Source organism: Ambystoma mexicanum, chromosome 8 (assembly GCF_040938575.1).
Source record: "Ambystoma mexicanum isolate Mex_15411 chromosome 8, UKY_AmexF1_1, whole genome shotgun sequence".
NCBI classification, from domain to species: Eukaryota; Metazoa; Chordata; class Amphibia; order Caudata; family Ambystomatidae; genus Ambystoma; species Ambystoma mexicanum.
The window spans coordinates 1,389,775,497-1,389,801,751 of NC_090929.1; the positions used below are offsets into that span (position 1 = coordinate 1,389,775,497).

At 42.3% G+C, this 26,255-nt stretch overlaps 1 protein-coding gene across 1 annotated transcript in view; it reads right to left on the minus strand.

Moving 5' to 3' along the window:
- The window catches only part of ABCC2 (ATP binding cassette subfamily C member 2), a 467,216-nt gene that overhangs the window by 400,929 nt on the left and 40,032 nt on the right, over nt 1-26,255 (minus strand). The window contains exons 2-3 of the mRNA XM_069611520.1: nt 3,338-3,511; nt 1,039-1,185 (exon numbers count right to left, since the gene is read on the minus strand). Coding sequence (XP_069467621.1) covers nt 1,039-1,185; nt 3,338-3,511 — 321 coding nt within the window. The remainder of the gene's footprint in view (nt 1-1,038; nt 1,186-3,337; nt 3,512-26,255) is intronic.

Below are 26,255 nucleotides of genomic sequence, written 5' to 3' on the forward strand. Positions count from 1 at the left end.
GGAAGATCAGGGCTACATCCCCTCTGACACGGTTGGGTCTGTGCACAGAGAGGATCTTGTAGCCATCAGGGAGGAGAGTGTCAAAGCTTGTGACAGAGCTGGCCATGAACCATGTCTCAGCAGAGGCGTAGCCAGGATTGTCTAGCAAATGGGGCCTGAAGCTAATGTAGTTGGGCCCCCTGCACTGACAAAAATTTCTGTAAATGCCCACACAGCACTGCTGAGTGGGAATTTACAGATTTTGGGTGGGCCTTGCCCCAAAGGCCCTACACTGTCTACGCCTCTGTGTCTTGGTGAGACCGAGGACATCGAGGTCAAGTTCCACCAGGAGGCGGCAGATGTGAGAGGAGTGTTTGACTGCTGAGTGAGAGTTTAGAGTGGCAATATGGAGAAGGTTGCCACCCTTGAAAGACTTCCGGGGAGGGGTACAAATCAGAGGTACGCCATGCAGAGGTGTGAAGAAGCCCGAGGGGGGCAGAAAAGGAAGGAGAAGAGGGCAAGGTAGCCAAGGAAGAGACAGCAGGGGTTGAACCCTAAAAAAAAATGTCTGTTGTGCCCTTGATCTCTGATGGGACCAAACCATGTTCTCTAATATTTGTAACATGTTATATATGGGGCAACAAAGACTTTTGTGGTACAGAGAAAGCCATGGTCCTCGCCAATACGCCATTTATCTTTCTGACCTCACCCTGTTTTCTAGGATTCTATAGCTGTTAGCATCTTTTCCCCTTTTCCTAAATTTTATTTAGAAATCACTCCAACAGTGGGCAAATGATCCTCTTCCCTGTTGGTGATACACCTTAGGCTGAGGCTGAGTTAATGGTATAAAGGTGAGGTTAAAGGTGTGATTCAGATGGATGGAGTCACTTCTAATCCTTGTTCCAACACATAGTTGACACAGTTTGTGCACATTTCACTGTGTGTGGTAAACTTAATTTGCAACTCGGTGCTGCATAGGATGGATCGTATCTTCAAGCATCATATTGCATTGAGAAGATTCTAGCTTTACCGAATGACTTCATACATATATTGTCTTACCCATGTTACTGTATACAGAGAAGGATTTGCATAAAGGACAATAGGGTTCAGCTTTCCCGGAGATGGGTCCCGGTATTCTCCAAAGTCCTCTGCAACTGTAATGGCCAACCCAGCTATGGTATTAAGGAACAGCAACACTGCGAGGAACTGTGGGCGGAATACAGAGAACAAATGGTGGACAAATGTATGCATTTAGAGCTTGTATTTATGTCAAAGAAAGTTATAGTAAAGGTACATTTCATTGATACAACTTCATACACATTGGCAGAAATATGACATGATTCACATATCTTGGTGCACATATTTAGTCTTAAGCCATGCCCAGTGAAAAGACATGCAAGCTGCAAGCAATATGATCAACGTTTACATTATTTCCAAATGAGTTCTGGGGCCATGTGCACGGGGACCCTCATTTTCAATGAGGGGTGTAAAAATGCAATGCCAATTACTCTGGAGCAATGACATGGGATGACAATGCATGTAACTGGGGAGATCTGAAACCCGCATACAGCTGATGAAATTAAAAGGACTGTTTGTTTGCAGATAATGTGCAACTGGCATGGATCAATGTGTTCGGTGCAATGACAAAATAACCTACTCGTCCAAACTCACGTGGTGGTTTCCCAAAAACTGTCCAATTTCTGGAGGTAGTGTAAAACCTGCATGGACATTTTTCAGGGTCAATGATGTTGCATGCAGCAAGCTTAATTTAGTCAAATTGAAACTGGCAATGCAAGGAACAAATCGCCTTTCAAAGGTGGAAATTAACAGGTTGGTACATTGAGCTAAACTCTGGCATTTTGTATTTGAGCAGAATCCCTTGAAGGTAGTGCTTCAGTTAAGCCATTTTAATGTTCATTTTAAGGGCAGAAGGAGCCATTAGACTTTCCAAAACAGGAGCGAGCGAGAAATCCAATGCCATATGTAGATTGTGCTTAAAGTATGACTGGTTTTGCAGCCTCAGAATTTGCAGCAGGTCTTTTGGTGAGGCGCGTGCATTCTTCCCTCTCCCTGCAGCCAGACTGGGACTGTCACAGACCATCATCTTACTGCTTTCTCTTACTTTTCTTCCCAAGATTGAAAAACAGAATGCAGTGAAACTCCACCATATAATCTCCGAAATATTTGAGAATCAGCAATATATAGGAGTAAGCTGCCTGCACCCTGATATATATATAATTCTGTATTGTATTCCTTGACTATTCTGATATAATTTGATTATCACGTATAGCAACATTGATGTGCATTCTAATCTCCCAGCAGGGTAGTTAAGAATGTTTTAATTACATCTCCAGACGCAATATTATAAAGGTTGTAATTTCCACTGGCCAATGATTTACAATTGCTCTTTTTCCCAGAAAAGTAGTGGCACACTCTATCGTCACTGCCTCAGTGACGTGTCACTAATATTTTCCTGTTTACCCAGCGCGTGTATCATAGGCACATTTTCTGATGGGCACATGTGTGATTTGCTATTTGAAGTATTAGAATATTGCATGTGCTCCCCCTCAGAACGAGCTGTAAATTACATTCTGTCCATTTGCTTTCAGAAACTATGCTGTAAATGATGGCGCCAGATTCCAAGACGTGTTATGGTGCTAGAGGCGAACCCCTCCCTAAACCCACCTTGGCTTGGTAGGTCCAGTTGAGGGGTTGTATGTACAGCCCCACTCCCATATGAAAGATCACCAGTCCCCACTGTTATAGTTCACCTGCTTAGCCCTAAAATACTGTGATTAAGGAAGATAGCCTATTGTTGAGTAGAACTCAGAGTCAAATATTCAGGAGTAGTAGCAACAATTCCAGACAACAGTTGAAAGGACTCTGGAGAAGCAATGCTCTCCACATCTGGGCATTAGCGTGAGGAATATTTATTTATTTATGTACCTGCAATGCTTATATTGCACTTTTATCCAAAGCTCTTCAACAAAAGCAACACGTACAGTAAAATTAGGATTCAGACCATTAGAATTGGTGACCAGAGAAGAAGCAGTGTTCAGGAGAAGGAAAGCTGGAGTAGTTGAGACGAGCGTTTTTTTTTAACTGGCAGAGAGAGGGGCAGGAGCGAATGTCAAAGGGAAGAGAATTCAGAATTTTGGGGGTGAGGAGCTGAAATGAGTGGAAGCAAGACGCTGCACGAGGCGGGCGAGGAACAGAAAGAAGAAATTGGGAAGAAGACCGGAGATTCAGAGTTGATTGGTAGAAGGAAATCAAGGAACAGAGATAAATAGGGGCAAGGGCATGAATATATTTAAAGAGCAGACAAAGACAATGATCCTGTAAAATAAGAACATATCACCTGCTTGATGATGTAGATTTTCGTGAATGATGATTTTTCTTTTCTAAATTTACACCAGTGGAGAAGTTGCCAGGGTGCTGAAAGCCAAAGGAACCCAAGAGGGATCCACACGATGACCGACTGCTGGATGCACACGGACAGGTCCGGCTCGGGCCCCTCCAAGGACGATGCATTCTGCAGCACAAGATACAGTGCACAGAGCAGTTAGCATATCTGCAGAGTGCCCCCTCACCAACAGCCTTATCTGACATTAGGCCTTCAGACACAATGGACATTATCACCCTGAGCTCACATAGAAACTATTTCAAAAATCCCCACTTAACAAATTTGCACAAAAGGGTTTATTCACGGGGCACGTGCACATAGAAGCAAGAAGGTTATGAATGAATTGCAGCAAATTCTAAAGGAAAAACAAACTACTTTGGACTGTCATTGCAAAACCTTTGGAGAAACAATATGTTGTGAGTGAATGTAGATTTGAAATTCCAGAGATCATTTCTATGTTTATTAGTACATCCAAGTCACAGGCCTAACTGGCCCAAGGTACATTGTTCATATAAGATTGTAGTGTCTATTTTCATTGCAGGTTGCATGTAATGGCCTACTACGCATATATTATGCTCCAATTTAAGAGTTTGGAGCAATTAAAATATAAACCTTGTGTCGTGAAAGATCTCTTTCAAACGTCGTAGTACTATTGTAACTATATTCCATGCTAAAAGATCACCAGAAGAAGCTTGCATCATGGAAAACTAGGTTATATCATATCAAAAATCGGGGTGTGGAAAGAGGAGAGTGTGATTCCAGACCAAAATGCAACTGCATGTAATTATTCAAAAACTAAAGCCGAGGCACCCCAAATGTGGCAAAATCTCAAGAGACAACATTAGACTGACCAGAGCGTTTAAAGATTGTATTTCGTCCAGCTTTTGGCAAATGGTTTGGGTGTCGCAAGATGGCCTGGACTCTGGCCATAATTCTGTTCATCTCTTGCTAAAGCTGGCCAGGGAACTTGGGAGCCTATTCCTAGCAGGAAGTAAATTTTCTTCTGGACCCTCAAGTTAGTTTTGGATATGGGGCTTCAGTTCCGAGCATGTAACATTATCACACACTGTCTCCTTCTCAGAAGGTTTGGAGAACTCGATACATTGATTGACAGTGTGCAGGGTGAATACTCTTATTTATTTAGTACGTCTACTGTGAACCTGGGCCTCTTCAAACATTTAGCCATTTTCTCCAAGGGTTCTGGGAAATTGTACTTCAGTTCCAGCGATGTAATCTTCATGAATTCAGCCTCTTCGTCCATGGGTTCAGGGAACCTGGATATCAGTTCTCATCATGCAATCATGATATACAGAGTTTCTTTCGAAGAGGATTAAGGGAATACAGACTTCATGTTTCTCCACATTAACAATTATTCACACAGCCTCTTCCTCAAAGGGATATAGAGAGTTTCTCGAAGTGCACAAGGTTGACACAAAGGCCATATGTGACATTTTATTCGTTTTTTTTTGTTTTTCAATGACAAACTAAAGGAATTCCCTCATGGTCATAAGTGTGCAATAAAGTAACTCAAACGTGGTCAAGATGGTAATGCACTCACGTATATGTAAGTGACTCATGGGAAACCTTCAAAGAACTCAAGAAAACATTCTTTCACTTCATGTCAGGGCCGGGACCTGGTCCTTCACAGCAACTTTAATAAATGGAACCAATTGAGGGGGTAGGTCCTCAGTATCCGAATAAAGCCAAGAGGATATACAAAAATGACTCTCACAACCTTCAGTTCGTAAGCAAATGTGTGTAGCCCCCTAATGCAATGTTCTTGTGCACCCAAGGTATAGTGAGGAGGTCACCGCCTACTGGGTCTAAAGTATGTACTAGAGCCTGATTATTGCTCTGCAGAGGGTGTCACGCTAACCCCGAGCGAAGGCCCAGGGCTATAGATAAAACAGAAGACCACACTAAGGTCTTAACATGATCATCACCTCACTTGGGGTCCTGGTTCTACAGTCTCCCAGCCCAAATGTTCTCTCTTCCTTCATGCCCCATCACTGGTTTGTCCTTGAGAGACCTTCTCTAATTCCTTCCGTCTCTTTCCTTTTGTCCTTGTACTTCTCTTTCAGCACCCCAATGCCTGAACTTGGACGTGTTCCTTCACCCATCCCAACCTTCCCCTTATGCCTTCTCTCAATCTCCTTGTCCTCCAGCTTTTCTATTCTCCCACTCATTTTTCTTTTCTCATCCTCGTCTCCTCTACCCCTGGAGTTTGTCTGCTTCAATTGTGGACTCTGGCCACCCTTCTCTTAAATCTTCTCACTATTCACCACCTTCTCCCCAGGCACCTCTATATTAAGGCTTGGCTTCTTCACCCCCTCCTGCATTGTTCCTCTGACCGGCTCATCCTTAGCTTCTCTCCCACCTCCTTAACATCTCTCACCACCTCATCCTTAGCATATCTGACCAACTCCTCCTTATCCTTTATCACCACCTATTCTGTCTATTCTGTGACGTCTCACCTTGTTTAAAAAAAAAACATTATTTAACAAGTGGCAAGATATGCAGTGAGTGGCCTAACCTAGAGTTGCAGCATGAATGTCAATGCAGATTAGATTGTAGCATAGTGAATAATTAATTAGGAGACAACATTAGGCATTTCATTAACATAAAGGATATTCTAAAGAGTTGGAGTGTACAGAGACTAATGATAAATAGCGGTTCATGAAGCATTATTAGCGCTCTCCGTCCCAGATATCCCTGGGATGTTGGTGAGCAGGTTTAAGTGAGATATAGGTCTCCTCCCGTTCAATTGTACGTTTATGCAACCATTCAGTTTGCGATGGGCTTTTACAAGATTTCCAATATTTTAGAATACATTCTTTTGGTAAAAAAGACAGGAAGCATTGAAAAATCTGCATTTAACAATATTGGTGTTGCCAATGCCTCCCAGTAGACATTTGATTTGGGCTAATGTGTGTGGAATATGGGTAATTTCGGGCCAGCATATCAGCTATTGCGGATGGAGATCATTTAGGGGCATAACCAAAACATGCGCATAGGCATGCAATCGATGATCCACTACTTGCCTCCAAAGATATCTGTGCAATTCTGGCAGGTGTGTAATGCACACTGTTAGGGACTTTCAATCTTATCAAGCGGAACCTGGCATTTAGAGAGACATTTTTAGTTAACAGACAGTATTTGTTAAAGCACTCATCAGACATCTCAGAGTCGAGGAATGACACCCAACAGAGCAAGTTTGTCTTGGGGCATCGAGATTTTGCTGTACCAGGTTATATAATGTAGGGACTGATCCATGACAGTCCAGGCTCTGAACAATGACATCTATACATGGATAGGATTCCGGTTCATAGGGAAAGCATGGCATTTACGGCTGAACGCTGCCCTCATGCGATAATATTACAGGCAGGAGTAAAGTGGGATTGTTACCAAATATATGAATAAAGTCATCCAATGACACAAACATACCTTCAGGAAACATGCCACCCAGCAATATAGGACCCTTCTTGTCCCTTCCAGCCCGAATATCCCTTCAAGTGTCAGGGTGATATCAGGAAAATCCTATAAGGGCATATGGCAGCTATGGGATGCCAATATTCCCAAGCATCGAAATAGTCAGGGCCTGGCATTAACATTAATTCTAACTGGGTCAAAAGTGCAAGTGTTATCATACAGAGCATTAAATATTTCAGACCGCAAACTAAAGGGGATAGCACTGCAACATTCAATTTCAACATGTAATATGTTCTGGGATGAGGTATACTAGGGTGCTGCAAACTCTGCCTGTGACACAAGATAGTAAACCTCAAAGTCAGGGGCCATGGCCTCCCTGATCAAAGGTTTTAACCAGATACTGTCAAACCTGGAGATTAGGCTGAGCCGTGCAAGGCTGATGCTCGTCAGCCATCATGTGATGTGTAATATCTCAAGAGATAAAAGAGGCAGGCTCGTCCTGTAGGTTATACAGAGAGAAAGATAACTACTAGATCATCCATCAATTTAGGCTATTACTTGGGCATGTCTTAACAAGAAGGACAAAAGGACAGAGAAAGTTCTATCAATCCCTGCCTATCCTAAACAGTGTCCCTAGTAAGAGCTGGTGTGCTGCCTATCTAATAGTGGGTAGAAAAATAAATAAATAAGCTGTATTTTTACAAGGTTTCTCTCATTTGATTGTAATTCGTTAGCTAACAGCACTGATAATGTGTTCCTTGCAGTGAATCGTAGCAGAAACAGGATGGCCAACGCATAAAGCCTTGCTTCATTGAAATATTAAAAAGTAGGGTAGAGCAAATTCCCAGTCAGTATTGTAGCAAAATCAGCTTTATTAGCCCACAAATAAAAATATAACTCAGATTAAAGATTAAAACAATATGCTATGAAGACTGAGCCAGGGGATAGATGTATGGCTTTCAGAGTCTCCCTATGGCCATTACGTGGTTTGTAGCAGGAAGCCTCCTACCAGCTCAACCCGTTTCGGTGGTGTATGTGGCTAGCACCACCTTCTTCAGGACTGTCTTCTTAAGTTATTGCAAGGCATATCTGCTTACATTAAGTGGCTACAAATCTATTAGCAATCTGGTTGGAAGTGGTGAGTCACAACGTTTGCTGTGATGTGGACCACCTACGATCGGAAACCTGCCTCTTTTACCTCTTGAGACATTACAAATCACATGATGGCTCACAAGCATCATTCTTGCTCGGCTCAGCCTAATCTCCGGATTTGACTGCCCCTTTTTCGTGTTATAAAATATTTCTTGATCATAATCCCCAGTGACTACTGCTAAGCAAAATAGAAATCCATTGTCTACTCAGTTTCACCAGGTATTCCCAATTCAGCCTACCGCATCCAGAACCCAAAAGAATTCCAGACGCTGTGGAACAGAGTGTGCGGAAGAAGGACCTACCAGTCCAGATCGGCAAGTTAGTGAAGAATTCTCATAGTTTGGGCAGTATAATCATCTTAAATAGGCACAGGCGGCCATATAAGGATATGTGATTAGACCATGCATTGAGCTTAGTAGTGATGACTGGGAGATAAGTTGCTAGGTTGTCTGCATATAGCGAGGTATGAACTTTATAAACTCGGATGCCCAGGTAAGATATATTGGCTGGGATCAGCTAAAACCCAAAGGATCTCCAAGGGGGATAGTAACGTCAGTTAGCAGGAATACATCAGATTTTGTCCAATTGACTCAGTATCCTGAACATTGTGCAAAGATTTAAACTTCCTAAAGTCCAGGCCTCAAATTTGACATTGGGGTCCCTGATGTATAACAGAATGTCACCTGCATACAATAAAATAATCTTAGGTGATCCAATGATGCAAAGACTACAATGTCCATGCTTAGAGCGTGTGAGTGTTGCTAAAGGTTAAATACAAAGGGTGAATAGTAATGGTGACATGGTGTACCCCTGTCTCGTGCTCCTTCCCAATGAAAAAGGGGGAGAAAGCTGTTTGTGCACGCTTTAGCAGAGGAAGGTATGTACAATAGTTTGATGCATTGAATGAAATAGGGGCTGCTTCTTCACTTTTTTACCAGCATCTCTTTAGAGACCTCTGTAACAGAATTAACTTTGTAATCTCACTCTTTCAACTCCCTATGCCCGTCTATCCCCAGCCTCTCTCTCGTTCTCTATCCCTTTCTCTGTCTCTCTCCATCCTCCTGGTTCCTTCTCTCTCTCTCTCTCTCTCTCTCTCTCTCTCTCTCTCTCTCTCTCTGTATTTCCCTCCCTCTCTCTCGCTCTCTCTTTCTCTCTCTCTTGTCCCTTCTTCCCCCAAACCTAATGGGTATCTCCAGCTCCATGTGTCGCTTTCTCTCATACTAACCTCTTGCTAACCTCTATCGCTCTGCAAACTCTTCCACAGACTCCTGTTTTTTTCTCTATCATCCTATCCTCAGTCTTCTGGGTCTCTCCTCCAGCCCCCCGTCTCCTTTTTACCAGTCTCCTGAGTCCTTTCTTCTGCAGGCTCCTGGGTCTCACTCTCCCAAACCCGCAGTTTCTTCCTCGCCCCATATTCCTGGGTTTCTCTTCTAACCTTCTATCACCTTCTTTCGGATCCTTGCAACACAATGTGCCTAGGTATCTACTGAAAGAGAATAAAAAGAGAGCAAGAAGAGAGAGCTACAAAAGCACCCTATCAAGTTTCTTCATCACTACACCCTTTCTCCACCTCATACTACTGTGACTATAGTAAGAATTCACTCACACCCAAGACCCTCGCCTTTACCTTCACACACAATGAGAAATACATAGCCACCTGCTAATGGTTACACTCACAGAGGCCTCTGGACACCATCTGTCATCAAGAAACTCAACCACTCTAATATCCCACTCTGTACCATATACATCACCACAGGTTGCTTAATATGTAGATGTTTACTCGCACCAGAGCACACAAGCAGTGATGTGCATTAAATGACAAATCACATGGCCCAATATTTGAAATCTGTGCAACTTCTAAAATGACATATGATTGTCATTTTTCCCAGTGTGGTAGTGTACTGTGCCAGGCTCCACTTCAGAGATGTAAAGAAGATTATATTCAGAGCACAGAGACATTTCAATGCACCATTAGGGTTCAGCAAGTGCACTATGCTTTGTGTGAAATGCCAATGGGGGGACCCCTAAATGTATATTGTGAGAGAATGTCAGTATTGCCTTTACATCATTATGAACAAATATGACTAAAGGTCCAGGAATGTTGTGATCTCATAATAGGCCAGGGCCATGGAGCTCTTGCCTATACACTCGCAAGGCAGTCTTTTAGCCCAAATCCAGTATTTACTGCTTGAATTCAGCACCACTTGATGTCAGTATCAAATGCAGGAACAGCGAGTAGCTGCCCAGACCTATCTTAATAAAACCAGCCTAAGCAAATTTAAACCATGGGATCACATCTACTTTTGCTACACTCAGAACGGTACAATGTTGTTTGCGTCTGTCCCACTGGCTTCTATAGTCCAGACTTTGTTCCAATACAGCAATGGGAACAGCCCTGCAAATCAGTGAGAGGCCTCAGGAACACATCTGCCATTCGAGGGAATATAATTACTGAGATTGAATACATCCCATTTCTATCAAAATTAGAACACCACAGTCTGAGCAGGCCCGACATGTTGCTCCATACAGTGCTGCCAGAATATCTTTTGCTGCACAGACATATGCACTGTTTATTATATAATTGGGGTCACCACCCTGGTCAACAGGGTCTCATCAATAGATCATCCCTGAACCCCATTCCCGAAGGTCAGAAACCTCAACTTCATCTTCAGAACTGAGCTACATTTTGTCTTACGGGTCAAAAAAGTGGCCAGGAATGCCTCTAACCTTGTACCACTCCTCTGCAGGAGTGTACTGCTGTCATTGCCACCTCGATGCATCACTACATTCCTTTCTGTGATCCCCTCTTGCCTCTAACCTTGTACCACTCCTCTGCAGGAGTGTACTGCTGTCATTGCTACCTCGGTGCATCACTGCATTCCTTTCTGTGATCCCCTCTTGCCTCTAACCTTGTACCACTCCTCTGCAGGAGTGTACTGCTGTCATTGCTACCTCGATGCATCACTACATTCCTTTCTGTGATCCCCTCTTGCCTCTAACCTTGTACCACTTCTCTGCAGGAGTGTACTGCTGTCATTGCTACCTCGATGCATCACTACATTCCTTTCTGTGATCCCCTCTTGCAACAATTACTCTGAAGGCATTAATGAAGCCTTCCAGAAACAATAATGTTCATAATACAAAGATGTCCAAAAAGATACTTCCTGCCTCACCCTTGATGTAAAGCAGACCAACCACATCATGCCAACCCTAATGGAATTGCATTGACTGCTGTTGACATCAAAAATCAACATTCCAATCTATCTTCCTTAATTATAAGGTTCTTCACAGCAATGAGCCTGTTTGCCTAGGGAAACTACTGCTATCCCTGCCATTGACATCTCAGTTTGACAAGTCAAAACAGCCGGTCTCTCCAAATGGTGGCATACAAACATTTAAGGACAAGAATACTGCATACCCAAAAGAGACTCATAGGAATTAAATATCCTGTCCTTATCCCTGTGCCCTAAGGCTGACTTAAACAAGTCTTGCAAAGAAGAGCCGTATGCTGAGAACTTTTACTAATGTTCACTTTCAACAAATGACCTCTCAATTCCATGGGCTACCACATGACTGCCCCCCCTTGAAGCGTGTTCCCAGAAATATGTTGATATACATATAAGCGATTACACATAGGTGATACTCGTTACCCAAGTCCTCTTCTCCCTCACCATAATCCTTACACTGTTAGTCTTTACAACGAAGTTGATACTAGTGATGAAGTAAAGAAAAAAAGGTAATGTATTGTAAGGTAACATAGTGCTAATTTGCCCATACTGTAGTCCAGGCCTTCATCCACACCATCCACTTGAAATGAATGTATGCACAGTGTAAGGGCTAGCGTGATGAAGATCGGATTAAGAGATTACACCAAATAGAATGAGGTATGAAGTGTACCGAATTAATGTATGAACTTGCATAACAACCACAGATTAGATTTCCTATGTGTGCTAACAGAACATTTATTTAAACTAAATTGCTGAAAAACGAAATGCACATGTCACTTGACTAACAAGAAATGTGGTTTCACAATCAGAAGTGTACAAAGAAAGAGGCATATTTGACATTAACTATGACAAAGTTTGGATTTCCACAAATTCCATCCATTTAAAGATTCCTTTTGTTTATTGTGTGCATTTTAGTTGCAGGATACATTCGTTTTTCATTATTTTTAATTTAACCGATAAAACCTTGATATTGGGTGCAAACAGTGTGGGTGTGTGTGTGTGTGTGTCTCTTTCTGAATCAACAAACTAGGCTCCAACAAAGACATGTTACCAAGAAACATAAGAGAACATTGTAATTAGCCAGGCACACATATATCCTAGCAAACCCTCAAAGACATTCTTGTAGGACTTGAAGTTAATGTGAGAGACATAATGCCATTTTGTGCTTGGAGATAAAGTATATGCCTCCTGGTAGGATGCGAAGGATATGTCCTAAAACTCCTCAGACTTTAAATCCAAATCATAGTCACATAACTGATGAGACTCTAGTTTTGGACTCCTCCAAGATACATAATTTATAACCGGCCAGACACTGGGGAGACAAGCCAAGTGTGGATCATCTAGCTTTAATACTACCAAATACCAGATTATTTGTGTGAGCTCCTTCCTCCCATGCCCTGACAACCAAGTAAAGATGAATATGTCTTAAAGCTTAAAAGGGAATTCTTGCCATCTGCCCCTGATAGTGTCTTCAGATATAGGAGGTTAGTACACTTTTATTGCGAAAATAATGAATGACTCTTCTCTTCAAAGAAAGAGTTAAAACGGGTATTTAACAACATGTTCCACCTGTGAAGATATAATGTGGGGAAAAAGGAAAAAAAGTATGGCATGACCTCTTTAAAACAGACACTTTATGGTGAGCATTTGAAGAGTTAGAAATATTCATACCTTCACAACTATGGTATTCAGATGAAAAAAGAAATTTAGGCTGCCATCTGCAGAAGAAGACAATGCAGCGGATTACAGGTTTGAATCCCGCGCTTAGAAACCACTCGCTGGTATTAATCGCGTTATAAAAGAACTATTATAATAATAATCATAATTTTGATTCATTAATTTGTTCCTGCTCATCTTAGTCAGATTTAGGTTACACGTCAGAAAACCACTCACTTTGAAAAGTTCAATGATTGTATTTTTTGGAAGGTGATGTGCAAACAAATTTGTGTTTGGTAACTTCATATTTATTGCAACAAATTATACATTTGTTGATATCATTTTACTGAGAGGAGGGATTGCGTAAATATGAAATCTCTTCCCTAGGAAAAGGGAGGTGGAAATCTGAGAACAAATACAGCCATTACATTACTTCTAACGCTCATGGCAAATCAGTTGTTAGTGCTGTAGATGTTTGACGTGTGGTAGAATGTGAGTAACCAATCCAATTAGTAAACCAAAAAGAGATATTTTTCTCACTGATTACTAATAGCGGACTGGTAAAGGTATCGATATAGGCTAAAGGCAAGAAAGGAGCAGTCCTGAAGAGGTATCCAAAAGTCATTCAGGGAAGGCCCCACACAAACACAGAATCAAGCAGAAGGGAATCCAGGCTTAGAAGGAGGAGCAGATTTCATACTGATGGAGTTGGTTCCTGGGCAAAGCTGGAGGTATTGCTTATCTCCAGGTTAGGAGATCTGTCAGATGGTGCCATTAGAGTGATCATCCTGTGCAGAATTCTGCTGCCCTGCGTCAACTAACAAAATTGTAGAAGACTGTGGACTGATAACCTGAACACACATTTGAATATACATCCCCAGTAAATCTAACATAATGCAGACTGTAGTGGCCTTTGACATTGCCAAGTAGCAATTTGTGTACTTCCTTGATCATTTCATTGGCAGGGACCTGACTGGATCTGAGATTTCTGTAAGGCCAAGTCAATGGAATCTAAGCATGAGAGTGACCGATGAATATTCAGACATGAAGCCCACAGCAAACTATACAAATGTCTACTTCATGTTTTTTCTTAAAATCCATGACTAAGCGGCCTGAATTTTGTATGGATGGATCTATCCATGTGACACTTTGATCCACCGGGAAGATTTAAAATGTATTTTGAACATGCACAGGCCATAGAATTGGGGACCAAGGACCAGCTTGCGTTTGCAGTATAAACTAACACACCTGTTATGGGCATAACAGAATGCATATAAGGTTGAAATACATCAACAAAATCTGCACTTAAGAACCAACGAAGTCTATTTTCAAGTCTAAATACCTTGTGATGACCGTATATTTGCACACAATAGGGAAACCAAAAGTTAGCAGATTAATTTGCCTTGAGGACGACCAGGGGGTTGAAACATGTGTTGGCTGTTTCCAACATCAGAATTAAAACATTTGTCAATATAACATGTCGAGAGACTTGCTTTTCCATATTTGACTTTGAGTAGAAGATATTTATAAGTTATAGCGCAATTATCAGCACAAATTGGTCTATCTTTACAGTCTAATGAAGTTTGGGGTCTTCCTTTTGCTGATTCTGCTGCAGATAACATATGAAATAGGAGAGGTTGCAGCACACCCTCCTTGGTTATACCCTAATCTTTGTGAACTAAGCTCCAGAGTCATTGGAAGTATTCATCTTAAACTCCAAGAAGTACTTATATTTGTATTTATTAAATGAGGCAAAGTGAGTACTTTCTAACTAAATCGGTATACCTGAGAACTTAGCAGCAGGAGCAACCCCTTTGCAGGGTGCTGTACATAGGGACAATGAGATGCATAATAGGCTGAAGTCCAGCTGATGGAGAGGAATTTCAGTACGGATATGGAATGGGGACAGCAGTGAAAAGCGGCATAAATATGATACCATTTTAACAGATATTTGCAGTAATTTCAGATGGGGCAAGGAGGATATCACAGGTGTGGGATAATTCATTGGATGGAGGTGTTGCTACCTTCAAGGGGTTTAGGGCAGATTTGAAAGCAGTGATATTTACTCTTTTTATCCATGGAAAGGGAGTTCCAATGAAGGAGGCCATGGAGGTCAAAAGTGTGGCAATGTCTCAGTTCAAGAGTTATTGGAAGTGTTCACCTTAAAGGCTATGAGGTACACAAACAATGAGGTCCCGGAGTCAGAAGTGCTCCAACACCAAGGTTAAAGTTTATTAGGTGTACTAATGCTTAAGTCAAAGAGTCATTAAATGGCACAGAGATCAGACTGCAGGATGGAGCATAGATATATTTACAACCAGGCCAAGAAGCAGCATTTTATTTTTAAATTACTGGTTTTCATTTTCTTAATATGAAGCCAATTATGTTTCTCCAAGTCTGACTGATCCACCACACTCTGAGCAATTATGAGCTGTTAGCAGTCGTTCCACTCTGATAATAGCTGAAATACAATAAATGCAGCGCGTACAAAACACAGCATGCTTTAGGTATTTAGTGATTTAGTCATTCAGCTCTCACAGACATACATGACAGATATAAATATTTTTGGTCATTCATATCTTCCCAAAATGCTCTTTAATATGCAAAACAGCCAAAACCTCATTGGTTTTATTGGTGCCACTTGACATTATCTGTGGAGTTCTTTCTAATCAATACACACATAAACTGTGTTAAGCAATCACATCTATATTCAAATACACAACATGCAATTTTTAAACTGTTGCAAAAATTAGGGTTTTTCCCTTCAGAAATGTAACAGTTAAAAATTATGCATCATTTTGCAATATTAAACGCATGCCTATGCTCAAGTCAAGCACAGAGTTCCCACAGGTGGCCCTAAAATGATGTTCAGAAGCAGGCACTAATTTCCCTCCCTGGCACCACATTTCAGAGTTCTGTGGATTCCCAAAAGGTGCAAGCAGGAAATAGATCATAGAGAAGTTAAAATGGCAAAGAGTAAATCTGAATGTGCAAGTGCATGAAGAAACCTGGGAAAGGATACCCAAAGCCATAGAAGGGTGAGAACACAAACTGTGTGCCAAAGGTACACACTGTTTCACAGCTGTAAAGGTGTTCCGTAAAGATATCCATTTAGCCACCTTTACAGAAGCAGCTCAGTGCTAAGCAGGCAAATGGCATCGCTGCTGGGTTTATCATGTGTCTTTGATGACATTCTGCTGCACACTCAGTACTACCAGGAGAACCAACTACAACCTATGTCACACAATGTATGACTGTGATGTTTATAAGTGATCTTGACATTCATTATATTTTAAATACAAGGTAGACCTTTTACTGGGAAACAGTACTGTATATCTATATGCACAAATCTCAAATATTTCTATGTATTGCACAGTCCAACCAACTCTACAGAGTTATCAAACATTTTAAATGACCTTGAACGCAAGCTGGCAAGACCCATAGCCTAAACCACACTCACAAAGGTAATATTGTGCTGGAAGGCAAGATCCATTGCTCAATTTTACTCTTGGAGTGTTGGGCATTTGGAACAATTGCACAAACAGCAATGATGTGAACAGTATGTACAACTTCATTTGTTATGAAAAGTCTGTGCATTGTGCAGCTACGAGGAATGCTGTTGCTTCCAACACAAGAATGTTCAGGGTCACCCTTATCCATTACTCCTCCGTGAGAATGCACAGCCAAAGACTCCAAGAACCTTCTCCAACTGCTTTACTCTACTGAGGTGTTTATGCCCAGGTAGAGTTTACAAACGTCACTTGTGATTTTGCCATATTTTAATGGAGTTCCAGGTAAAGGGATTGAACGTACATTGGCTGCAGCAGGTAACTTGCTTTATTTCCAGTTTGCCCCCTGCTAACACCAGAGCTGTAACCACGAAAAAAGGGGGTTGAGTTATTTTTATTCAACATTTGTATAATATGTGCCTGTACCACTTGCATATATTTCATATGTAAACTTTACCATTTGACAAGACTGGATATCGAAATTTAGTTATGTTGAATTAATATTACAGACTATGTGCTTCTCATAGAGTGACAGCAGGCAATTTCTGAGAGAAACCAGATATTAGCCTGGGAACCACAATTCCTTGTTCAAACCTACTCTCACTTGTGTCCAGTTGTGAGACAGCTTATGTTCAAATCGCTTCCTCTAAAGGATTGTTCTCGGACCTAACTGAAAGTAAACAATTAGTCATAACAATTACCTCTAGTGCAATCAACTGTAGAACACAGTGCCTTCCCCAAATCTGGGGCAGCGGAGATCTGACAACACTCTTTCAACTAACATAACATAGAAGATGACAGGCTTGAATTAATAGAGAGGAGGCAATAAATTCTTAATCCCTGCAAATTTATAAATGTCCTTACAATGTTATGGAGCCAAAATGGGGGACCAAATGGGGGTGAAAGGGTTTAGTTTGGACAATGTGGACAGAGATTTTTGAAGGGGTGGAATCTGTTGAAGTTGGAGTAATGTTGGGTGGCTGTATGCACTTATTTGGGCCTAGGGCAACAGAAAGCCTAAATACGCCACTGGCAGGGAGCCCAGGTCCCTGAGCTCCATACTGTACTAGCTGACTAGCTGAGCAATGAAAGGGAAGCGAATGCTACCGAAGAGGTAGCGCCTTTGACAGGGGTGAACTTTGACATTCAATGCTGGGAGAGCCACAGGGGTTACGGGAGCCTGGAAAACATGAACAGAGATAAAGCAATCCTATCAGAGGGCCCTAAGGCTTTGAAGAGCCCAGAGAAACTGAGAGACCTTAACATTTAAGGCTGGGAAAGCTACAACAGATACAGGAGCCAAGAAACCCCAAATCGGCAGACAGCCCAACGAGAACAAGATAAAGTAAGCCTGTCAGAAGGCCAGATAGTTTTGGGAAACCCAAGAACCACAAAACATAGAAAACCGGACTGCAGCGAGAGAGGGAGCATGTAGGGGTCCAATCCTTGAGTACAAAACCAGAAGATTGGCAAGTACAGAGTAGGAAATGGTGGAATGACATTAAGAAAGAGACTGAACCTACAGAGAGATTGTGAACTGTGTTATTAGACAATGATGAACTTTTGATATTAAGAAAACCTTTTTCTCCTGGAAAGAAGGAACCACGTGAAAATAAGACTTTATATATAGAATCTACAGAGAGATTGTGAACTCTGTTACAAGATATTGACCAACTGTTAAAATCTATGGAAATGAGATCCAAGTGGGCCAAACAGAAGCCAAGGACCAGTGCTATTGCGCCGGCCTCCTTCTTTCTGTTATATTTTCTTAGGTGGCACGGACTAGATAGAGGCTAGGATTTGAACTATGGACTATTTCTTTTGGGACTTTGGCGAACACCGTTATATTTATTTTTGGTAGGCAGGTAACTCCCCTCATAGCAATAGGATATACAGGCATTTTTTTTTGTAAAATAAAAGATCTTTGCTATGTGTGTGGAACCTGAGGGCATCCTCACTTCTTTTTCCCTGGGGTCCTCCACTCTGGCCAGAAAAAGGCCATCGCTTTTGGAAACCATCCCTGGGGTTGGATATGCGAGGGAGAATCACCTGGGTGGAGGGAACTTGGGGAATGTGGAGAGGACTTCCCTAGGTGAGACACGGTATCCCCTTTTCCCAATGAGCCCTCTATCCCTAAAGCCTTTGTGGGATATTGCCAACCCGTTCCCTTTTCCTCCTTCCAAACTGTCTCCCAGAAACAACACCTTAGTACTGGGATGAGGAAGAATCCAACTAGGTGGACACATCCTCATTTTACTGATACATACACATATCAGAGACAAAACAGAGGTAGAAATGCTCCCTTTATTAAATCAGACAATTCCAAACACCACTCTGGTACTGAGACGAGGAATAGGGCTATGGAGCGATACCAATGGAACAACCAGGCATGTCTGCCTAATGGAGTCCTCCATAGTCAGGCAAGAGAACTTAATGGCCCACACCTGGGGTTACTTAACACACCTGATGGATATAAAAATGCCTGCCATTTTGAGAGAAGACAAACAGGCTGGAAACCCAGGTGGTTGGAGCAGTGTTGTACAGGAGAAAGGAAACCCATGCCACGATCTACTGTGCGATGGTCTGTTTAGCAAAAGCGGTGGTACTCCCATTGACCCCAGCCACCACCGCAGGAAGTCAGGATAGTGGGTGGTGTGCTTGGTCGAGGCCGCGAGGGAGAGGCGGAGTCTGGGGAGCCAGGAACCTGAAGAAGCCTGGAGAAGCCTTTCGCAAAGGACACCAGGAAGAAGGATGCTGCTGTGTGTGTCCAATGAGTGTAAAACAGATACACACTGAAGCCGGGGTGCTCTGGTAATACATAACAAAGTCCTTTATGAATGCTGAACCAACTGAAAGTGATTTAAAGCACTTTTGAATGCTGCACAGAGTAAAAAGCAAATTGAATACTCATAAATGGAGTGAAAGCAAAGTATTACATGAGACAGAAACCAAGGAATATATTGTATGGAACAAGTTTTGACAAAGTCAAGAGAATATGAGAGGGTATGAAAGTGAGAAACCAAGTATTATCCCAAATCTAAGAGGGGGCATGAAACAAGTATTGACAAAGTCAAGAAAATGCCAAGAAAGTGAAGAAAATGAGAAAACAAGTATTGGCCCAAATCAGAGAGGGACCCACGCCACAAATATTGGCAACGTCAAGAGAATACCAAGAAGGGTATACAAAGTTTCGGAAGAGTGTGACACTGGGGAACTACTCAACTAAACATCAATGTCAGATTGAAACAGTGGCCAATTGTTGATGGAACCCGTAAAAAGGTGTATCGGTTGCGTGACCTGCATTGGGTGGACCCTGTGGTCCAACAACTGCACCTAGACCAAGTGCCCTACATGGAAGAAGTTAATGAAAATATGTCTAAAGAAGCGTATGTGTTGCCACAGCCTTATACGAGAAATTGAAGCTAAGAAACAGAGCTGTCTAAGCGATCTGTTGCAAGGTATTGATCTTAAATTAACTGGGAAGTGTCCCAAAGAACTGTGTTACTTGTGAAAGCTGGAAGATTTGGATTCTTGGGGAAGGGAACCCCAGTATTTTTGTGAACTATTTGAGCTAAGAAACAAACCTATCTAAGTGAACTGGCACGAGGAACTGATCTTCATGGAGTTGGGAAGTATCCCCGAGAACTGTGTTACTTTTGAAGGCTGGAAGAATGTAACTCTTGGGGAAGAGATCCCCAATATTTCTTGAACTATTTTGACCTTAGACACGCAGCCAAAACCTGCGCTCCTCTTGCTCCTGGACCTGTCGGCAGACTTTGATCTGGTCGACCACAAAACTCTATGCCAGCATCTCTACTCAGTAGCCACCTTCTCTGACGGTGCATGCAACTGGATCACCTCCTTCTTGAAGGACAGAGCAATGAAGGTCTTCTCTGACATTTCGTGCGCTGACCCTAGCACCATCAAATGTGGGGTTCCGCCAGGCTCATGCATGACCTTCACCCTCTACAACCTCTTCACGAGGCCACTGTTTAAAATCTTGGATTCCTTGGGTATCTCATTTACGAACTATGTGGATGACACCCAGGTACTCATCCCCCTCTCGGGTGACTACTTGTCCGGCCACAACACACTGGACTTCATTTACACAACAATCCAATAATGGATGGCAGAAAACTGCTTATACCTCAACAGTGATAAAACCGAGTTTCTGCTGGTTGGCTCCCTATCCACCTTGGGCAAGTTGAACAACCAATAGTTCTCCTTCACCACTGACAATATCCCTATCGCCGTTTCACCATCGATCAAAACTTTCAGTGTCTACCTGGAACCAGACTTGACCATGAACAGACAGGTTAACGGCATAGCCTCCACCTCCGCCTACCACTCCAAACTCATCAACTCAGTAAGACCTTTCCTGTCCCAACAAAATTGCGTCACCATCGCCAGGGCCATAATCGGCTCCAGACTTGATTACTGTAACGCTCTGCTTGTAGGCACATCAGTCAAGAATGTTGCCAAGCTTCAAATTGTACAAAACAACGCACTCAGAGCCGCCACTGGTCTCTTGCATAGAGAACACATCTCAGAGGTCAGAAGATAGGTCCACTGGCTTCCAGTTAAGGGAAGGATCATCTTTAAAGCTCTCGCCCTTACTCACAAGTGTCTTCATGACCTGGCCCCCCCTTACCTTGCGCAAAGGATCACCAAACCCACCACCCTTAGACCTGTTATCCGTTCCCAGAACACGTAAAGCTTGTGCAGGCGGCTCCAGTTTCCCTACGGTGGCCCCCACACTCTGGAACTCCTTACCACCTCCCATCAGGTTTATTGAATCACACTCCGCCTTTCGCAAGGCCATCAAAACAAATCTCTTTGTCTGACTGTATAACATGTATTTTATGCTACTATATAACCATTGACTCTGCACCGTAACAAGTCTTTTATTGAGAGGCTTCTTTGTAACCCTTAATCAAGCCTTCTTAAGCTCTGATATAGCACCTCGATGCCTGCGGGCTGTAGTGTGCTCTACAAATCCAAATAAATAAATATAAATAATATCAACATCCACTAAATGGGTTAGACAAACTATATTCCATTAAAAAATGTGATGATGAGCCCGAAAATGCAAACCACATAAATACATAAAATCACACAGATGTACTTGTCACTTACCAAGTTCTTAAATGTCGTGAGTACCTTTCATACTTACAATTGCATAGTCTTAGTCTTATAGGTTTCCATGGCAGTTATTTTAAGAGAGAACCATTGACTTGTATGGTAAGTGGCAAGTTTGGAGAGATCAACAAGTCTCGCACTAGCTCTTACGTTTACAGAATCTTGTTCAGAGTTGGGCAGATTTTTTAATGCCCCTAAAGAAAGTTCCTATCTCCGACCGTAGTATTTCTGGAAATCCGGCCTACTCAGATTTTCCCACCAGCAGACGTTGTATTTCTGGAATACCTCCAGTGCTATTTCAGAAATACCGCCACTGATGGTGGTATTGTAAAAAGGTTTTTTTAAATATTTTTCGCAGCCATTTTCAGAATCAATGTGAAGGGAGAAATGGATTATGTTACAGTATTGGCTCATATCACTACTGTTTATTGGCTTTCTGCACACAAGGGTCCATTCTAGCCCTTTTATGCATTACATAAGTAAGGTGGTAAGAGGAGGCAATCAGAGATGCCCACCGTTCTACCCCCGCAACATGGACATTTGTAAAAACCTTTTTCGCTCTATTTTAAGGAACGACACATGCTTCCATTCTGTACAGTAAAAGAAAGATTGAAACAATTTGGGGCCAGTTTGCATTTTTTACCTCCATCTTCAAGGTGGAGGTAAGAATAGGTGGATTTTCTGGAAAATGTCTGCATAAAATACCACCACTGGTATTCCCATGGATTACCACCAATGGTATTAGATCAAACCCTGATTTGGGTCGACAGAAAATCATTGATATTTGCCAACTACTGACGATTTTACCACCCAACTCTGAATGACCCCCTAAGCCTCTGATTGCTTTTCATTTTCTTGTCCTGAACATTCCTCTTACGTGGCCAACAAATATGTAGATACAAACTCACATGAACACAGATACATACTTCCATCTATACTTTACACTGTCACAATTAAACACAAACACATTAATCCAGTCAAAGAAACTGAAAAACATACACACACACTCCACCTTATTTGAAAACACATATAAACATAATAGGTTGCTCTTGCTCCTTCTACATCACCAGGTCCACATACCCTTGCAGTACCCTCTGCTTCGAAATATGCAGCCAACCTTCCAAAAAAGTGCAACATGGGAGCACAAGAAAAACTGCATCCCGTTGCCGTCCTTCGCTCTGCATTATCCAAGTGCAGACCCCATTGGCAACATTCCCAGCAAGACCGTGACCACGGCTTCTTGTCATGTCTGGCAGACAAATCATGTCATGACTACAAATCAAGGTGGCCTACTGTCTGACTGCAAACCAGGGCAATGGAAGGTGATGTGGGGCAAGGAATGGGTTTGGTGTGATGGCAATTTAAGGGTGTGATTGGCAATGAATTGGTGGCAGAGCAATGTGGTCAAGTGAAGGAGGTGCATGCAAGATAAGGGAAGGAGACTGGATGAATAGTTAAAAGATGGAGCAAAAGGGTAACAGATGGCTGAAAGTTAATTGTAAGAAATAGAGAATGCATTGAGAATGTTGTGCAAGCAAAGGACACTGGAGGATGATGGGCAAGGAAAATAGGGTAAATGAAATGGAGGTACACATCTGGAATGGTAGGCCAGCAGGTTGACTGCTGCTGAGATCTGTGTCTAACTTGCATGCCACTGCACCTGATTGTGGGACTGGCTTGACCCCCTTCCTTTTTTCAGACTAAGCGATGCATGCTTGCTTTATGAACAAATGGTTCAATTACTACATATCTTGTATTGTATCAGGTTGCTTTATCGTGTTTTTTGGTGCTTTGAAAGTACACACAATTATACAGACTAATATTAGAATTATAGTATGGTTTCATTCTTTGTTTCTCAGATGTATTGGACTCTGGATAAAGATGATTAATAGGCTTCCCCTTGTAGATCCTGATGCTTTGAAAACCAGATTTATTGAACACTATACAGTTTAGCCCTTGAATGTCAACTTTGCTGAAAGCATTTTTTTTTGTTTCGAATAATGAAGATGGAATAGGAGAAGATGAAGTCTCCCCAGCTTTCTGAATTGAAAACAGTGAACCAGAAATACAGGGCTAAAATCCTCACCTTTCACATTTCATACATTGTGATACAGAGCAAATCACTTTTCATCAATGTGCCTTATATTGCTTAACTATCTGTGAAAAAACCTCACTTATGTGGGTGTATACTCTATAGAGTTACTCTATAAATAGTTTTACCAATTTATGTTAAGCATATTGGTGAGGAGGCAGGATGACAAGTGAGGGTCTTACGTTGTTGGGAGGTGGGTACACATGGTTCAGGTATGGGTTTTGTGTTGTGAGCTTTGGATGTAGGAAGCCAGGTATGGGTGTTTTGCCATGCCAGCTCATGTTTGGCTCTGAGAGGAAACCCAGGCCCTTGGTTCGGCAATAGCTGTACTCTGCCAATGAATCTGCCAGCTCTGCTACCTCTTTACATTGTTCTAAACTAAAGATGAGATGGGGTGGGGTGAAATGTAAAGCCTGCTGTCAAATAACAAAACTGTAACACATTAAAAAATGGGCTCAAATCCGAGCTTTCCATTTCACCACTTATATTATCCTGGTGTAATAATTATACTATATTTGGTAAGTGGGAACATTTCCAAGGGTCGGGGTCTTTAAGAAACTACAAACATAACTGAAAAATATGTTACATAAAAGTAGAGAAATGTCAATAAGGTCCACTGTATATAATAGAGAATGTGTCGGAGAGATAGAGGTTGCTATTGAGATTATTTGCTCTGGAAGTGGGGGATCTGGACTTTGGGCTAGGCCATTGCACTATGGGCCAGAAAAGTAAACTTGCCCCCCCAGGCCAAATGTTGCTAGTCCTCCTCTACTTCACTGTTCTCCCAACAGGTTCACCCTTTTCAACTGCAAGGTAAGAGAGCCCATCAAATTCAGTCTCTCATTTATCTCATTTGAATTTGAGGTCTAAGTGGTGACACTACTGGTCCTCCACTTGATTTCAATCTGTCTCCTGTACTCCTACAGATTGCACACTCTGACTTGTGCCAGTGCAAGATATTTTACCCCAAAAGAACCTTTGCTATGAAGACAGTCTCCCAGCTGTTCAAATCCAATGCATCCAGCTTTTCCGGAAGGCAGCATCAAGTCATCTCCTATGTTTTTAAAATTTGGACTACGTATCACCAGCCTTATTTGCCTTTCACTGATTTCTGGTGGCCAATGAAATCCAGTTTACTGCAGCCTATGTTAGAGACAAGGCACTCCATGATCCGCTTTCTCATCTATGCAGCAAGCTTTGGAGCATCCTTCCGACGTCTATTCACTTTGAGCCCAACATTCTCAAGTTAAGAGAGATCTGAAGAACAACCTCTTCCAGCGCTAACATCACCAAGCTTCTTATTTCTGTGTCTTTCTTTCATCTTGTTCTTGAACGCTGGTGGCATTCGTGATATGCACGCTTTGCAAGTTTTGAAATAAATACAATAAATAAATACTTGGAAAATGGTGTATCTGTGTGTAAGTTGCCAAAACCTGTCCAGAAATCCGGGTAACTAGGCAAATGATGGAATGCAGAGTAGTTCCTTCTGTGGACTGATTTTGTACAAAACATTTATCATATCATCCACATTATTACACACTCTTTTTCTCCTTACATTACTCAGAGCCACTACAGATCATAAGATATTATCTGTAAATAAATTAATATTTCAAACCTCTTTTATTCTGAGGGTATCAGAAACATTATTGATAGTGGACCCTCAAAGGGTTTAGCCAACTGACACTAGATCAATTCAGGACATTTGTGGCCTATTGTATAATGTCTAGGTCCCCCAAGACCACTGCACTGCCTCCACATTTAATCATCTCTCATAGCCAACAAAATAGCTCAGTAATTTAACTGCTCGCCTCAGACATCTGTGCAAAGCATGCAGGACACTAGTTCAAAACCCAACCCAATCCACTCAGCCCTTCATTTTTTCAAGGTAAATACATTGAGTACCATTAGAATGGTTAATAAAAACATCTATCATTGAAGTGCTTTGATGCAGAAGGTAATTGTCAAGAAGGGCTACCAAACAATGTGATGTCATCATCATAATGCTCTGCCAGTTCTACTAAGAATTGCTTTGTTCATACGAGCCGTGAAGGGGCTCTGTCGGTGCTTGGGCACTTCCTGGAGGAGGCGTGGGCCGACCAACACACGTGACTCATCACATGACCCGCCACCTCCTTATAGCGCCGACCCATCCACCCTTGTGGCGTTAAGTCCGTTAGGGGTGAAGGCCAGGGACTGTTGTGCGACTGTTTGGCGCTGGAGGAGCGCATTAAAGAAGCTAATTCTGCCTCATCGAAGCTCGCAAAGTTTGGCAGCCTGCAGTCATGCAGGCTGCAGGGCAGCCGCCACCGAAAGCGGGGAGAAATGAGCCTGAGACAGAGATGGACACAGAACGGGTGGACCCGTCCGAAACATCGCCCACGACAAGAGTGCTGCGGAGCAATGTCAAGTCAGCTTCTAACAGCGAACGGGAGAAAAGATCCCCGCGGAAAAGAGGTAAGAACCTCGATATCCAATCTGGAAAGACTAAGTTTACGATAGACACTGCCCCATCTCCACCCCCTGGACACAGTAGGGGGGGGGCAGGGGAAAGCAACACCTGACCAAAGACACGGGCGAAATAGACATGACCCCTCCCGCAGGAGTCTGAGGTAGTACCTGGACAGAACCACTCAGACGAGGTGGAGATAACACAAGACCAGAGCGCCGCT